General features: G+C 35.9%; 1 protein-coding gene across 1 annotated transcript; it reads left to right on the forward strand.

The window, feature by feature from the left end:
* Positions 1–1,654: 1,654 nt before the first annotated feature.
* On the forward strand, positions 1,655–13,408 carry LOC140138968 (PR domain zinc finger protein 12-like). Its single transcript, XM_072160749.1, has 6 exons — positions 1,655–1,664; positions 1,884–2,056; positions 6,643–6,798; positions 7,440–7,563; positions 10,315–10,569; positions 12,849–13,408. Exons 1-6 carry the CDS (start codon positions 1,655–1,657, stop codon positions 13,040–13,042), a joined length of 912 nt encoding a protein of 303 aa, XP_072016850.1. The 3' UTR covers positions 13,043–13,408.
* The last annotated feature ends 4,623 nt before the right edge of the window (positions 13,409–18,031 follow it).

Here is an 18,031-nt window from a genome sequence, read left to right on the forward strand (position 1 = left end):
ATAAGTTTCTTTTTGAGCCCAGTTCAGATAAATTCATAAGTAAAAACTTGATATGGATCATAAATTTATCTTGCTTCGTTAATGTTTTGGAAAAATTATTCATAAACATAGTGACTATAATTATAATCATCAATTCAATAGTCCTAGCGTGACATTCTCAGCTTCAAATGAAATTAATAATTCACGATTATTCATGAGCTTTGTATATTCATGTCAATAAAACACATAATATGGAACTGATAACAATGTGGGCATGTCAGCTGCATGTTTTAGTTAAAATAATTCAATTCTATTTTTGTTGTGCCCCCGTGCCCCAAAAAGCCAAAATAGCATACACCCTTAAAGGGCAGGTCTATTGCAAAAAACATCATATCATTGGCAAGCTAATATTATAAGGACAATGAAAATGACTCCTTTTTTGAGAAAATAAGACGTTTAAAATTGATATTCCGCAAAAACCAACTTAAGCAGTGAGTTCCTTCGAACGCGACAGATTTGGCAAAAAACGGCGACGTCATGAAATGAGATGTGCCCGCTTTGAGAAAAGGGACCATAAACGCTCTCAATGGACAGAACGTATACTGTTGTTGTTCACAGAAAAAACTCTCAAAAGTATTACAAATTTAATGGTTTTTAAACATATGGATAAAATCAGCGGCTTCTTTTTTATATAATATATATATAGTAAATTGTGATATTACAATTCATATGTATATCAATATCATGAGAAATATTAGGCCTAAAAAATAAATAAATACTTTGAGCTTAGAATTTCATCTGAGACTAGCATATAAACCGTGTTAAGTCCACAAACACATGTAGTTATTATAGTTTCAGTTGGATGAAATATTACAAAGCAAACGCATAGTAACAATACTGTGTGTGCTTTGTTTGCGAAATGAGAACAATAGTGTGCATATTGTTATGCAGCATTGTTATGGTAAATGATAGTACAACTCATTGCTGCTAATGTCAAACATGTCAAAGCGATTGTTATTGTATGATGAGAGCATGGTATAGTGTCCGCTTCATTTACCTACGTCATCAGCCAAACGGGGGAAGAACACGTACGCTTCAAACGGGGGAAGAACACGTACGAGGCTGAACTTTACCCACAAAATGTCTCTTTTTTCAGGAGAAATACGCATAAAAAATTGCAACAAGTGTCAACTTGTAATGTAATAATTATTCTCTTCGAATAGAGATAAACTTGTTTTTGCAATAGACCTAACCTTTAAGGGAGTATATACCGGTCAGTCCTTTTGATACAAGATGCTTATTTGAGCATATCAGCCAATGTTTGTATAAACTTAAATAGGTTGGTTACAAAACCTACAGGATTCTATACTGTTTGGTCATATATGTTATTTGGTGCAGTGACTTTCCTGGCCGCGGTCGGTTGGTTCGTGACCATAGCGTATATGATATGTGGTAGGAGTTTAATTTGCGCGAGTGAACAAATCGCTCATTTGTGGAGCTGACTTGCTTTGGTATTGTGTGCTTTGGTATGGAGCCGTCAGTCGTAGGCTGGACATGGAACTGAAATGATGATGTGTCGAGGGCTATTTGTCAGCAAGTGGTGTAGAGGTGTTGATTTTGGATATACGCGTGTTTATTTTCTGCTGTGTGTTTGGTAGACTTTGATGTTTCTAAAATGGAAAAGGGTAAGTTTCTAAAATGAAACAAATTCGTTTAGGCCAACAAGAGCAGTGGTAGAAGTATTAAGTTTTAGGGGGCGTTTTTTTCTAGTTTTACTGGGACAATTGCGCGCGAAAAATGTCAATTACAAACTATTTTAGTCCAAAATGAAGCTGGTATCATAGGATACCCAGGACTCACCGTCATGAAGCGATATTACATACTCTCTCCTTTTTACTCTACAGATATGCCAACCCCACCACAGGTCACCCTCTGTCCCTCCTCCTTACCGATGGCATCACTCGGTGTATTCTCCACAGACTGGATCAAAGAAGGAACCGAGATGGGTCCGTTTACAGGAAGAGTAATTAGACTACCAGATATAGCCAAAGATATGGATAACAGATTTATGTGGGAGGTGAGTGGTTCCCGGGTAGAGAAACGTAGAAAGCAGAGACGTGAACAGTGATATCGTAATGATTTTCAGAATGTACTAAATGCATGAGAAAAAGCACTCTCTAAATGTAAAAGAGTGAAACACTCGCTCCACCAAAAGAGTGGTTTAAGAATGAAATGTGGTTTTTTTTTACTTTAATCCACTTAAAGAGAGTGAAAACTACTCTAAAGAGTTCAATGAGTTAAATGAAGGACAACACGTTTTAGAGTTGTCCTTAATTTAACCCTTGAAATAGGAGGATGATCTCTGAACCTCTTTGTGAGATATTATTTCAAAACTTGTGGCAATAGTTGTAGTGACATTGTGTCAGTGGGAAAATACACCCTTTAATTCATCCGATCCGGTTATTTTACCCCCTGGACATGGGGTCTGAAAATATTTAGGCACAACATTTTTTTCTGTCTTATAGCGCTATCGGTGCCCGAAGAGATACCGATGACACTTTTTATCGTACCCTGAATATTTGTACAGTGCATTTTTTATGTGTTTTTTTTATTTAAATGAAAAACAATAACACTATGCAACTCTTAATTATTATGCTTGATACAATTTATTATATCTCCAGGGAGCGATGTTAAGAGTCATCGGTACCTAACCGGGCACCGATAGTTCTATAGAACCAAATTGAACGTGGTGGCTTAGTTTAATTGTTTCGGTATAATACTATAAGGCCAATTACAACAAGGTTAACCATATATTCTTATTTTTGTAATATAACTTATCATTAAATCTTTTACAAAATGGTCTCAATGAATATCAGAGTTCATTTTCATTTTTTCATATCAAAAAACAAAAACAAAAAGCTCCAACACCCCATTTGACGTCACAATGACGATGAAATATAGATGTCTTTTTGTGGGTTGCACCAACGCGCATGGAAGGTGGTACGTAATGCTTTTTGGGCTTTTTTCTGCTTTACATTTAATTTGGGTGTACTGTATCTTGGATCATGTCTCTGCCATGAAAATATGCCCACATTGGTATAGCTTATAAATGTAAAGATTAGAATTAGGTTTGTATGTCCCATATTTGCCCCTTCCAAAGACCGGCTTGTAATGATCGTCAACGATGAAATTAATACTCAGCAAGTTTACTATAATATGAACACGCTCATATTGCCACAATTCATATCTACATAATCACATCATTTTCAAAACTCGTTATACACAGCTGGTCCGAATGACGTTTTTACACGGTACATTGTAAGCATAGTCGACAATACAAACTCAACACCACTGATCTTACTTTAGGGGCAGTGCAATAATTATGAGCCTCCGGGGGTGTACAATTTCCAATCGGCTCGCCAAAAATTACTTGCCCCCCTCTTGGCCTGCCAAAAATTATTTGGTCCCTCCCTTGCACATGCCAAATTTTGGGGGTCCCAATTTGCAAACCTAAAATAGTCTAGATATATGTTGCGAGCACAGCGCGCATGAAAATCTGCATATTTAAACGTTTCCGTAGTACTATTTTCCTAAACCTTTTTAGAGCGGTTTATTTAGAAGGCGCCCCATGAATGTGTGCCAAAAATCGCTTGCCCCCCCCGACTTGCTAAAATTGCTTCTCGCCCCCCCCTTCGGCTCGCCAAAAATGTCTTGCCCTCCCCCCTCTCGTTTTACCCTCCCCAGGACTCATAATTATAATTATTGCACAGTCCCTTAGTTAACAAATTTATCTGTGTTGCATTATCAAAGTATTTAATTGATCATTTATGTGAATCATATTTTATACTCTCTATTTCTACACGTAACAGTTGTTTGAAATGATTTTTGATGTCTATATTACAGCATCATTTAAAGGGCATGGCTTGGACAACATTGGCAATCTAATATTATGAGGACAATAAAAATGACTCTTTTTTTAAGAAAATAAGTTCCCAGCAAACACAAAACGTTTTCGACATCATTCGCAAAAGGTTATAAAAGGTTGTCAGAAAACGTTTAAATGTCGGGTTATATAAAGGGTATATTAAGAGAATAAAACGTTTTCATAACCTCAAAAACATTTTTGATAATCTACTGCTCAGCAAACAAAAATGTTTTACAGAAAACGTTTAAATGTCGGGTTATATAAAGGGTATAAAAACGTTTTAATAACATTCCAAAAACATTCTTGAAAACTTGATACAAAACATTCTAAACAGAATGTTATTTTGGGAGTTGAAAAATATTTTGCGAAAAATGTTTGCCCAAAATATTTTCAATAACCTTTTAAAAACGTTTTCATGACCCTTGTATAACCCGACATTTAAATGTTATTAAAAGTTTTTGAAAAAAACATTTCTGTGCTTGCTGGGTTCAAATATTTTAACATGATGTTATTTAAGTATTGACAAAATATTTGGCAAAAATGTTTGCAAAATAGTTTGCAATAACATTTTTGAAAACATTTAAAAATATTGTTGTAGTGTGTTTTCATACAAAACGTTTTAAAACGTTATCATGACCTTTATATAACCCGACATTTTAATGTTATTAAAATGTTTTTACCTAAACCAAAACCCAAAATATAACTTATTTAAAACGTTTTTGTGTTTGCTGGGAAGGTATCATTTTCGCTTCGAACGGGGGGAGGGCCCGTAAAGCCAGCATTTTACCAACACAATTTCTCTTTTTTCAGGAGAAATACGAATAAAAAAAATGCAACGAGTGTCAACTTGTAATGTAATAATTATTCTCTTCGAATGGAGTTAAACCTGTTTTTGCAATAGATATGCCCTTTAAACAAAATTAATGGTCAACATCTGTTGCGTGTTACTGTCAAAAGCACGCACGTATATATTGAGTTGGATCTTTGTAACAAACTGTTACAGTTTATCACATTATCATTGCTATATAGCATTGAAAATTAAATCAAAAAGTAGACCTTAAAAAACACGCAAGAAATATGTCAGATTTATAATTTTTTTTTTAAAGTGGCTAGAAAACCATATAATAACCTTTTTTTTTTAAACCGTGATTTTGAGAGGACGCTGTTGTGATGATCGAGAGCTGAGTGGTCAACGTGTGACTGCTCCGAAAATTATTGATTTTTAGTATTCTCCCCGAAATTTTCTTATAATTTTTGCAACGTAGTGATCATCATGTCAGGGAAGCACAAGATCGATGAATCGCCAAAAAAAAGAAAGACGCCAAAAAAGAAGAAAGACAACACAGCCAAGAAGAAGAAATCTGACGACCCGGCTGTTGCCAAAGAGATTTTTAAAGATGGCGGCGCCCCGGCATAGCTCAGATCATAACAACGGAAATAGTGCAGGTATTGATAACGAAACACCACCGAAGTGGTTCACTAATTTTGAAAGTAGATTGGACAAGAACCTGAGTGACATAACAAATCCGATAACACTCCAAAGTGAAACGTATGACAAGAAGCTTAATGATATGCAGAAGGAAAATCGACAGAGTCTGGGACAAAGATGATGAATTTGAAAACCGAGCAAGGAGAAATAATGTGATGGTTTTCAATATTCCAGAAGGTACAGAAGGATCAGGATCTGGTATTAATATTAACTTTGTAAAAGCCTTCATTAGAGACTTTGTTGACCCTGATCTAACTGACCTAGATATTCAGAGAGCCCATACGACACCAGCTTTGTCCAAGAGACTTCAGAACAAAAGGAAACAGCTAATGCCAGCTATCATAGCTCAGGGAAGAGGGGAAGAAGCCGCTTTTCTCGTATCCAGCTACTTTGTAATTTTGGCAAAATGGAACTGCCAGGGTGTATGATCCAGAATTACAGCCACTCTCGCAACCTATGAGTTTGAATGGAACTGCAAGCTAGACTGCTTAAACTATTTAATACTCAACATGGTCTGACTTTGTTTGCATTGACTCTTACTAAATTTAGCAGTCAGTTTTATGATTTACATGCCTAAAGTATAGGCTTCTGGACTTTTGAAAATTTTGCTTGCTTTGACTTTTAAATTCTTTTGAAAAGTAATTTTTGCTGATATGTCCATATTTAGTTCTATTTTATTCCTTTGTGATTTATATTGATATGATATGGGTGGGCTGAATGAGTCGTTTGTCGGTTCCTTTTTGACCATTTTAAAGGGTTTTTAATCTGTGGTTCCCTTTTGCCCCATTTTTGCCCCCTGTATCCTTCGGGTGGTTGTTTTGGTGGTTTGTCTAGTTTCTTTGTATGGTTAACTTGGGACCATCAGTTGGCTCATTTTGCTTGCTCGCATCACATGATGTTACACTGGTTGACATACCGTATGCATAATTTTATTTGGCCTTGTCATTAATTGTTTTGATTCTTTCTCCAACGTACATGTACATGTAACTCAAGTGAACAAACTCACTTGCATTATTTGGCTTTCATGTTTTTCATAGGGAAGATTGCTGTTCTTTGATTGTTTTTTCTGTGATCTTTGTTTTGCTCCATTAAAGGGCAATCGCTTTTTATGATATTTTATCACGGTAGATACATGGTCATGCATTTGTTTAGAAACTGATTTTGACTTTTTCATATGTAACTCTTTTGTGCACCAGTATTGTTTCGTTAAATGTTCTTACTTTCAATTATTGTGTTGTCCACCATTCAGGTATTCGATGATCATGGTCGATTATCTCACTTCGTCGATGCGTCCGATGAGTCTCTCCGTACATGGATGTGTTACGTCAACTGTGCACGGAATGATCAAGAACAAAACCTAGAAGTCTTCCAGATGGGATCAGAAATATTCTACAGAACTCTCAAGGTATGTTTGTTTTAAAATGAACTTCATGTAGAAACTCGACAACGACCCGAGGGTTACATCTCGAACTACCCGCATCCCCGGTCTACACCAAGCTGAATGTTGATGTCTTTCAGGAAATGCCATTTCGTAAAACTTGCGTCTTGACCATCCTATTTGGATGATACAATATTTCAACACAAACGGACTAACTGATTCTAGTCTCTAACACCACTAAGGCAGAAGTATTTTAAGACATGAAATAAGATTTCTTCTGAATATTTTATTCTATAAGACTTCCTTTCATCTTTCATGTCATCAATTGTTTTTATACTTGTTTGGGCATGAAAAGTATAAAGTTTTTATGCCTGCCTTTATAATTAATCGCATCTTTGTGTTTTTTTAAGAACATACTATTAATCGATAAGGTGATATTGTCAAATGACACTAATTTCCACAATAATTTCGACAGTATAATTATGTCACAAGGCAATAAAATAAGCCACGTGCGTGACAAACTCACTAAATCATGTAAATGTATTTCTAGATGATGGTGCGTCGTGGTTTATTTGGCAATATTTACAGCCATTAATTTTGTTACACTAATTAGCCAATACATCGATCAATTAGCAATAACGGATACATCGATTGTTCTTTTTGTCCAGACAATTCCACCAGATCAAGAGTTGCTAGTTTACTACGGCACTGCATATGAAATGTTCCTTGGTATTCCGATCGCATTAGCTACACGTGACAGCCCACCAAATGAACCAAAGACGAAACAATCAGGTATGTATACATGACATGACAGGACATGACATACGAGGATAACATACTATGCATACTGCAGTTACTGTCCGTTTTCCTATACACAATACACAGTGCTCTCACCATTGACGCGTGACCTCTACAAATGATGTACGTTGGAAGAATGGACACTTGCCTAGTTAACATCACTGTGTGAAAAATAACCAGCCAATATTTAATTTATTCTCTCAAACTTCTAGCAAATGTGTTTCTCTAAGGGACGCACCATTAGATTCTCAGGGGGGGCATGGGAGTTTGGGTCAGGCAGAATTTTTTTTTCGCCGCAGGAGGCGGTGGAATTTTTTTTTTTTTCGCCTCCAAGAGCACCAAATTTTTTTTTTTCGCCGCCTTCGGCGGCGAAGTTATTTTTTTTCAATTTTAATGTAAATTTGTATACAAAGTTGGGTGGGGGAAATTTTTTTTTATTATTCATCAGTGAGGCAAAAAAATTTTTTTGTCTCACTAGTGGGCAAAGTTTTTTTTTTCCTCACTAGTGGGCAAAGGTTTTTTTTTTCAAAAAACTCCCATGTCCCCCCCTGGAAATCTAATGGTGCGCCCCTAACATGACCTAAAATTACAGCTAGGTTAGATGTTCAGAAATGGTCGCACTTTTGTAAAATATGAGTGAGGGCAAAGTATAGCTAGCTCATAGCTAGCCAACTCCCCGTGTTAATTGAATGGAGATTTGACCGAAAATATTGAGCTATATTGGTAACAGACCGCTCCGTTCTGAAGGATGCCACAAAAAAACGGTACAAGCTACATTTCAACTATTCTAAATAGGTTCTAGAAAATATAGTTTTGTAACATGTCCTAAATTTTTAGCTAATTTAGATGTTTGGAGAGGGTCGCACTTTTGTGTTTTAGGAAGGATATGTAAACGACAGATAACACCAAAAATATGAAGAAATTATTTCCAAACCGTGTTAAGGCGATATAATACCCCGATTTTCATCAGTACCCCTCTTCTTTTTTTTCTTGCAAATTTATTAAGTACATATATATATGTTTATCACCTCATGTCCTGAACTTATAAAATATATCTACATATAAAGTGAATTTCAACAATTTTAGTAAGTCATTTTAGCCCTATATATGTTTTGTTTACTGTAACCTAGTAACTCAGATCTGTGTTTCATAACAAACCATAATTTATTCTTTTGAAAATGTTCAAGTAGGGTACATGAATAGAATACTTATTTAAATCCTTTGTTATACTCTCTATAGAAAATCTATAGTGGTGCATGCAAAATACCTACCATGATATAACACTGAATAAATTAAATAAACACTTATACAATGGATGCATAGTCATTAGTTGTTAGGAGAAGAAAAGGCTATTAGGTCACCGTATGTCAGGTTATAGGTCAATTGGTTCAGGTCAAATTTAAGCATCAATTTTGAATACACATGTGAGAGTCTGTGATATCATATGAGGCATAATTTTGATATTCTGTCTTTAACTGGATATATATCGAGAAGTGCATGGTGGATATACTAATATACCTTGGGATGTAAATGGTGAGTACAATTTAGAATGCCTAGTTGAGACGGATTTCACAAATAAATATAAAATAGTTACCAAAATCACAAAACTTAAGCTTACGGAAAACTACCCAATATGGTTGTATAGGTGACAAGAAATACAATTTTTTTCATCATTGCTGTAGTATGGTTGTTGTAACCTGTTACCTATGGCTTAATTAAGTTTCAGTGCAATAATGTCGCAAGTTAAAAATGCAAAATATAGCTCAACATTGAAAATAGAAGCATTTTAACCAGTTCCTTTTTTGATAGTTGTGGAGCACCAAGTTCATGAAGTCATAAAAGAAATCAGGAACCACTTATTCCCATTTTACATATCAACTTTATTTCCCTAATGTGTTAGCAACACATATCCAAAATTTTAACGAAATCCGTTGATAGTAAGCTTTCCAAAATGAAGTGAATTTAAATCATCAGTGATGTACCTCCTTTTGGCTTCTATCTGTAAAAGCATGTAAGCTACATTGATACCGATACCACCAATAAAACGAGAAGATTTGCCCTTCATTTTGCATACCACTTTGTCCAATTTTTTTTGTAATTTCTTCACAAAATGCAAAAAATGCAAAAAAAATCAATGGGTGTAGTACCCCCTTAAGTCAACAATCATTATGTTGCTCATTTTGAAGAATGCTGGTTAACAAAAAGCAGGTCTTTGTCTCATTTCGTGAACAAAGCTACACATACCATTGTTTCCTTTCGTTTCCTTTATAATCGGTTACCCAACTGAAGCTATAATACCAGCTTTATTGCGATGTCGCACATTGAAAACAGACACTTGTGCACAACCAGAGAAGATCTATTTAATTTAATCAGTTGAGCTGCTTCAATGAGTGTTATCTTGGTTTAATAGCTTTTAATTGGGTTTAAGTCCTGCAAAGGTCGAGATGAATTCTACTGTAGACATGACTGCATCATGGTGACATAACATGACATTACATGATGACATAGAACATAATAACATGACACAATATATCAAGACTGCAAGTGATACCGGTATGACATGAACTGAAATGGCATGGCATGGCATGTTGTGATCTAAAATGACTTAAAGATAGGTATGTGATTAAATAATTAACAGTCACCAGGGGCGGATCCAAGGGGCGGACACCAGGGGCCGAGCCACCGCCGCCTTACAAATTTATCTTTCAACTTATGTCACTTTAACGATCTGAAATACTTTTACAGGTGAATGTTCTCCCGAAAGACACAATAATCATCGAGATTCACCCAACACTAATACTAACAATATAACAACGTCCGATACAAGCAGCTCACCAAGTCGTCTCAACTGTACAGTCTGTAGACGGGGGTTCAATTCCCGCAGTAATTTACGCTCACACATGCGCATCCATACCCTTGAGAAACCCTTTGAGTGCATGTTTTGTTATCGAAGATTCAGCCAATCATCGACACTTAGAAATCACGTGAGACTACACACGGGTAAGTTTACATAAATGATTTGTTTTGTTTCATCTTTAAAAATAATCAGTGATGATAATACAGACCTCCGATTTGCAGATGACGTTGCCCTTACTACCTCAACAGTGAAGGACATGGAAACACAACTTAATGACTTGAATAAAGAAAGCAAGAAGGTGGGATTGAAAATGCACAAAGGAAAAACAAAATATTGACAAATTTGGCAGCAGATGAAAAGATCATCATTGAAGACCAGGAAATTGAAACAGTTGAGGAGTATAAATATCTGGGCCAAACACTGAGGTTAAATGATTGTTCGAATGAAGAAGTATTGAGAAGGATAAATGCAGGATGGAGCTGCTTTGGAAGACATAAAGAAATCTTATGCAACAAAATTATACCTATATGTCACTCAAAAGGAAAGTATATAATCAATGTGTCCTTCCAACAATGATGTATGGCTCTGAAACATGGTCATTAACTAGATATTTAGAAACTAAACTACAATCTGCCCAAAGAGCAATGGAACGTCAAATGTTAATTATCTCACTGCGAGACAAAGTAAGATGCTCAACCATTAGACAGCTGACCGGTGCTGCAGATATTTTGAAAAAAATTAAACAATCAAAATGGAGATGGGTTGGACATGTTGCCAGAAGAAATGATAACAGATGGACAAAGAGATTGTTAGAATGGCAACCAAGAATGGGAAAAAGAAGAAGAGCTAGACAGAAGAGGAGGTGGAGAGATGATATAACATCATGTATTGGCACAACATGGGCGAGAGTAGCAGAAGATAGAAAGGTCTGGAGTGATCATGAGGAGGGCTATATATATACATCCAACAGTGGATTGACATAGCCTAGATAGAAAAAAAAATAAGATTCGTGTAAAGTATTTCACTTTTTTGACCTGCTTTTCAGGATTCGGTTATGGGGAAATTCGAAGTAAAAATGACCGGTTTGTTCAAGTATTAAGCTATTCATAAGTGAAAGAAGTGCCCGTGTAAAAACTACCTGTCAACCGCTAGCGTGTACTTTTTCATGATGACTATTCAAGAGCCAATAGTCGCTTGGATCTTATATATATATGTTATATACCTATTTAATGAAATCATAATAAACACTTGTAGTAGTTAAAACGGATAATTATCATCGTAGGACACAGTTCGTTGCAAAAATCAAATTTAAAAAAAGATTTAAAGTGCTGAAATTTTATAGTTTGCTAGAGGGCGCAGACTGTCCTTAAGTCTGCAATTAGGTCGGAGACCGTACGCGCGTCAAAATGATCTTCAGGCTCGTGTGGTGATAGCTTTTTTTAAAAACAAGCAAATTACCTTAATTTCAAGTTGCACTTTGTTGGAATTTCAGGGTTAAATTCATCGGATGCAATGTAATGATCTGATAAGTTGGAATTTAAGTTGGGTGAAATAATGATCTTATAAGTAAAACAGCAATGTAGAGAATTTTGTTAACAGATTGTGTCTTTTTATTTTGATTACGTGTTAAGTGCTGATGTGATTTTTGGGCAGTGGCTGTGATTTACTGTGAATTCAATATAAAGTGTGACCTCTATAAATAGACCAGTTTAAAAACAAGTTACAGCTTTGCAAGCCTACTGGTTTAACTTCATGAGGCTAACTTATTTCTAACATGAGCTGAACCGTTTACTACCATGGCTTATCAATAATTGAAAATCTGAGAAGAAATACAACATTTTATGCCGGACAGTGTGGTCCTTTGACCAGGCCGACTATGACATATATTTCAAGTTCGCGCGATTCATTTATGCCTGCATTGCCGTGGCTGCAATCCTGAAACCATCATTACCAATGTTTTAGACAAGTTGCAAAGTATATCAAAAGTGAATTTAGCCTGGAACCATATCTCTGCTGAAGAGCTTGAAATACCAGAAAAAACTTTAGTGGCAAATATAAACCTTGCTCCAAAAAGTGTTGTACAGGATCAGTCAGGGGTCAAATTTCAAAATTGATCAGATTTGCTGCTCAAAACCGTACCAAAGTATAGGCCTATCCTTCTTGTCAAAATGATTCAGAAAAAGTATAGTTTGGTAGTCTCTCTGCGATGGTTGGTTCTCGACGTATATGCAAAAACAATTAAAAGTTTTAAAATTGGCAGGCTATTAAAATATATCGGAAGTCAAGATTTTCTCGCCCATCTGCACAACCTGAACATCATGGCACTGTAGCTCATGTTTCTGCATATAACTTTTTGCAGATTTAGATTTCCACGAGATTTTTTTCTTACAATTATTTTTATTTCTTGTATCTTTCCATGCAGGTGAAAAGCCCTACCGTTGCAATGTATGTCACAGTGCCTATTCACAACTTGCCGGTCTGCACGCTCATCAGAAGAGTGCCCGCCATCGCCCGCTAGTCACGACTGTGTCACCCCCCGCGTCACTTACAAGCCTGCAGCCGGTTCCAGTCAGCTTTCAAGACAGAACATTAAATGCAATTAAAACGCGGGAATAAGATGAACATTTGAAACAGAAAGGACATGTGCAACTAAAATAGTAATAATATGTTTATATTTATATTGTTTAATATATTATAGGCATGAGAGGCCTTTAGTCATTAAATGGCTAAATTTTGTCTTCAAGCCATCTGTAAGTCTCTAAAAAGTACCAATAAGAAAAACAAAAAAATAAAAAAATAAACAAAGTTTTAACAAACACACCAAAACCAACATCTAAACACCCTACACTGATAGCCAGGATAGAGTCAAGTGACTCTATAAGTGGAGTAAACTAGCACTGGCTCTAAGGAGTCACCTGCTTATCACAGGAGAGTCAGTTGACTCTACCTGTGGGGTCAATTGACTCTACATTCAGAGTCGTCGACGGAGTCAAGACATTTATGACTCTTCAAGGGAGTCAAGAAATTTATTGCTCTTCAAGGGAGACAAATGACTCCCAATATGGAGTCATTTTAGACATAGAGTCACCTTTAATGTTTAATTTACACTGCAAAATTAAATGAGCAAATTTACCTAACCTTTGGTCTAACATCAACTTTGATGTAAGTTTACACATTATTAATGTTTTGATGAATCCAAGTGTGTGAAAATACTGGATCCAAAACATAATAATGATAAAATTGGATGCTTTACGCCAAATGTTTATTGGTATTGCTATGAGTTTAATATTAGACTCGACTACGTCTCGTCCAATGTTTTTAATAATTAATCGATCCAGTTTTAGTATATGAATGTTGGGGAAAATTTGAAATTTGAACCAAAATTGCTTAAATGTTTCCCAATAATTTTGACTGTTGATATTAGACGTGGGTAATACTAATTTTGCAGTGTATAGGGTGCTTAATGTGGGACGCTGGTTTTTGTTGCATCATGTTTTTGAATTGCCATGGATGGACATTGGACAAGTATCAAGGGTGGATCAGGGTGCAGAGGGGGCACCAGGCGCCAATAAATCTGCACATTTTTCTGAATCTGAACAGCCAATTATAGCCTTTCAACCCCGATAACTTTAAATCATATGCACCCGGTATTTCCCAGCAAATATTTTTTTGTTTTGGTCAAAAACGTTTGCATGACATTCAAATATCGGGTTATATAAAAGTCATGAAAAAAATTTTTAATACTGTGTCAAAATGTTATTGCAAAATATTTTGTCAACACTTAAATTTCGTGATCCTCTTTTTATGACATTTTTCAGTAGAATAATATATCAGTTGATTCGAGTTATGCATGATTATGTGTATTACACTGCTCAATAGGCCATAGTGTTGTAATTTCGTTATTTTTGCCAAACGAATTAATCTGCGAGAAGTATTTTGTAGTACATAAACGTTATTTGTCTCCATTGGTATAAAAATAAATCTCAAGAAAGTGGGGGGATGAGGCTGTGGATCACGAAATACCCGTTTGATAACATTATGTTATAATTGAAGACCGAATTAAAAACACTAGTTTGCGTCTGACGTCAGGGCAATTTAAAGGCGCGGCGTGATTGGTTGCTGACCTGCGCAGTACGGCATTTTTGGTCTGGTTGACAGGACGTCATACGCAAACTATAGTTCGAACATTGATGTATGTTATCCCATTTACCTTCCATTATGATACAATATTTTGCATCGAGTTTTCAAAAATGTTTCTAAATATTATTAAAACGTTAGCCCATACCCTTTACGTTTTCAGCAAAACCGTTTTGTGTTTATTGGGTTCCAGGCTCCACGACATACCAGGTTTTAGTTTTGTTTGCATGTACTGTTCATTGCATAAAAAGGATAAGCTTAGCTACAGTTGCTACTCAATTGGTCAAACACGTTTTACTTCCACGTTTTAACCAAATTTCATCATAGTTCATTGAATATAATAGCTGCATGGTCAGCGCTATCAATTATTGGCCAAAATAAAACAATTCTGAAGTTTGGTCACGCTTTGGCACCTAAATCAGTGCCGCCGGGGGGGGTTAAGGGGTGCGTTACCCCCGGGCCCGGGGTCCTAGGGGGCCCGTAAAAGTAAAGAAAAGATACTTTACTACGGGCCTGTAAAACAAAGAAAAGGGACCTCACGGGCCCGTAGAAAAGTAAAGTGCTTTATTATACGGGCCAACTAAGGTATCTTTTCTTATCCATTAGCCTTAGGGTAAAGGTATCTATTCTTTGCTTTTTACAGACCCTCCTTGATCAGAGGTCCTTTTTTCTTTGCTTATTAAGCTTTATTTTAAACATGCTCACTAAAGGTCTCTGGTCTTCCTTTTAATACGGGTCCATGGTATATTTTCTTTGCTTTTTTACGGGCCCAGCTACGGTCTCTTTTCTGGTTCATTACAGGGTCTATTTTCTTTGCTCTTTTACGGCCCATTAAAAGCAAACAAAAGTAGTGGGCCCGTAAAACAAGTAAAAGAGACGTGCATTAACAATACAAGATTGTTACCTTTGACACAAACTTTCTAAAAAATATTTCACTTGAAATATGTTACTGTCTGCTTTTGCCACAATGATCACCCTCGATATAATGAAGACTTCGAGAAATCAGGGGAATGCAGCTTAATCGTGGGAACATAAATTGTAAATTTTCGCGCTTCGCGCGCATTTTGCCCCCCAATGTTCATTATTATTTGATCATTCAGCTTAAAATTGGCAATATTGTTCCAATAACTTCAATCTGGGAGTAAAAGCCGTTATTTTCGCATTGCAAATTTTCGCGCGTTTGTCCAATTCAACGGTTCATACTTGATCATTTTAGCTTCAAATTGGCAGTGAAATTGGTACATTATCTGCACTTCGCGCGGAAGTTGTTCAGAGAAACTTAATCTGGGAGCAATATGTCGCTTTCAAAGAAATTATTTGGTGGTATATGTCAACCATATTAAGGGGTGGGGTATGAACGTTTGGACAGTATTAATTGTGGGACATTAGAGCACATCAGACATATCGAATTGCATTATGAATACGAAGAATGACCTTCTGATATCAAAAAATTTTGATTTATTGAAATTCGCAATTGAAGATATGGATTTTTTTCCCCAAAACACCACAAAAATTAGCTCTTTTGGGGGAAAAATCCATATCTTCAACATGAAAGGTTACAATTTTAAATTGATCGTCGGCTTTTCCTCCCAGCTACATACACTTTAAGAATATGCCATTAGATTTATAAAATTTACTTCGAGGACTGTCAAAATGTGAAAAATATCAAATTTTAATAATTTGTCATAAAATTTGTATTATATCGTGAATTTCAAAAATGAAAATTATTTGATATCAAAAGACATTTTTCGTATTCAGAATGCAATTCGATAGGTCTGATGTGCTCTCATGTCGCACAAAAAATACTGTCGAAACGCCCAAAACGCTCATTCCAGATCCCTTAAACAAGAAACTATTTTGTTGTAAGAACAGTCATAAATTCATCAATAAGAAACTATTTGATCCAATACTTGCATAAAATTCTCAAAAGTACCAGATAACAGTCTAAAATATGAAAGATGGATGTTTAATATGTTACTTATTCCACATGTCCTGTATTCAAATTCACACTCACTCCAGGATACCAATGGTAATGATGAAATAAGTCTTTTAGGTTGAAAGAAACAAGTTCAAACATCCATTTCAAATAGTGAAAACCGATTGTACGTTAGTAACATAACTTCTTAAAAGAAGACTAGTTATATATCTGCCGCCCTCACTAACGTAACGAAAAAAGTCCCACCAAGTTATGGTGGCGCAGTTAGTTAGCGCTCCACAGTACCGGCTGCAACCCAGCAGTCACCTTCTTACTCTGTGAAGATTATGTCACTCACACATATCAATTTGTAAGCGCTCTTTAGCAAAGTCATAGTTCATTGAATTTACAATCATATGACAAAACTGGCGAAAATAGTAACTTTTTGCACAAGATTTGCAATTTAAAGAGAATTGGCCATTGCTCATTCTAGTGACGTTAGTGTATAGACAATTATAAGTGTGCTTATAAGTCCGACCTTCTTTCTTTGTGAAGATTATGTCACTCACCATGATGCAGTCATGTCTACAGTAGAATTCATCTCGACCTTTGCAGGACTTAACCCCATTAAAGGCTATTAAACCAAGATAACACTCATTGAAACAGCTCAACTGATTAAATCGGATCTTCTCTGGTTGTGCACAAGTGTCTGTTTTCATGTGCGATATCGCAATAAAGCTGGTATTATAGCTTCAGTTGGGTAACCGATTATAAAGGAAACGAAAGGAAACAATGGTATGTGTAGCTTTGTTCACGAAATGAGACAAAGACCTGCTTTTTGTTAACCAGCATTCTTCAAAATGAGCAACATAATGATTGTTGACTTGAACACGGTTTGGAAATAATTTCTTCATATTTTTGGTGTTATCTGTCGTTTACATATCCTTCCTAAAAAAGTGCGACCCTCTCCAAACACCTAAATTAGCTAAAAATTTAGGACATGTTACAAAACTATATTTTCTAGAACCTATTTAGAATAGTTGAAATGTAGCTTGTACCGTTTTTTTGTGGCATCCTTCAGAACGGAGCGGTCTGTTACCAATATAGCTCAATATTTTCGGTCAAATCTCCATTCAATTAACACGGGGAGTTGGCTAGCTATGAGCTAGCTATGCTTTGCCCTCACTCATATTTTACAAAAGTGCGACCATTTCTGAACATCTAACCTAGCTGTAATTGTTACAAAACTATATTGTCTAGAATTTTAGAAGAGTACTTTTAATATTGGCCGGTTATTTTTCACACAGCGACGTTAACTAGGCAATGTACTATTACCTATAACATTAACTAAAACACCAAAGTACGAATATTTCCAAACATCTAAATTAGCTAAAATTTAGGACATGTTAAAAACTATATTTTCTAGAACTTTAGAAGAGTACTTTTAATATTGGCCGGTTATTTTTCACACAGCGACGTTAACTAGTCATATCCCCATACTTTTAACGTAGGGCTATTTGTAGAGGTCACGCGTCAATGGGAAAGAGCACTGT

This window comes from Amphiura filiformis, chromosome 18 (assembly GCF_039555335.1).
Source record: "Amphiura filiformis chromosome 18, Afil_fr2py, whole genome shotgun sequence".
NCBI lineage: Eukaryota > Metazoa > Echinodermata > Ophiuroidea > Amphilepidida > Amphiuridae > Amphiura > Amphiura filiformis.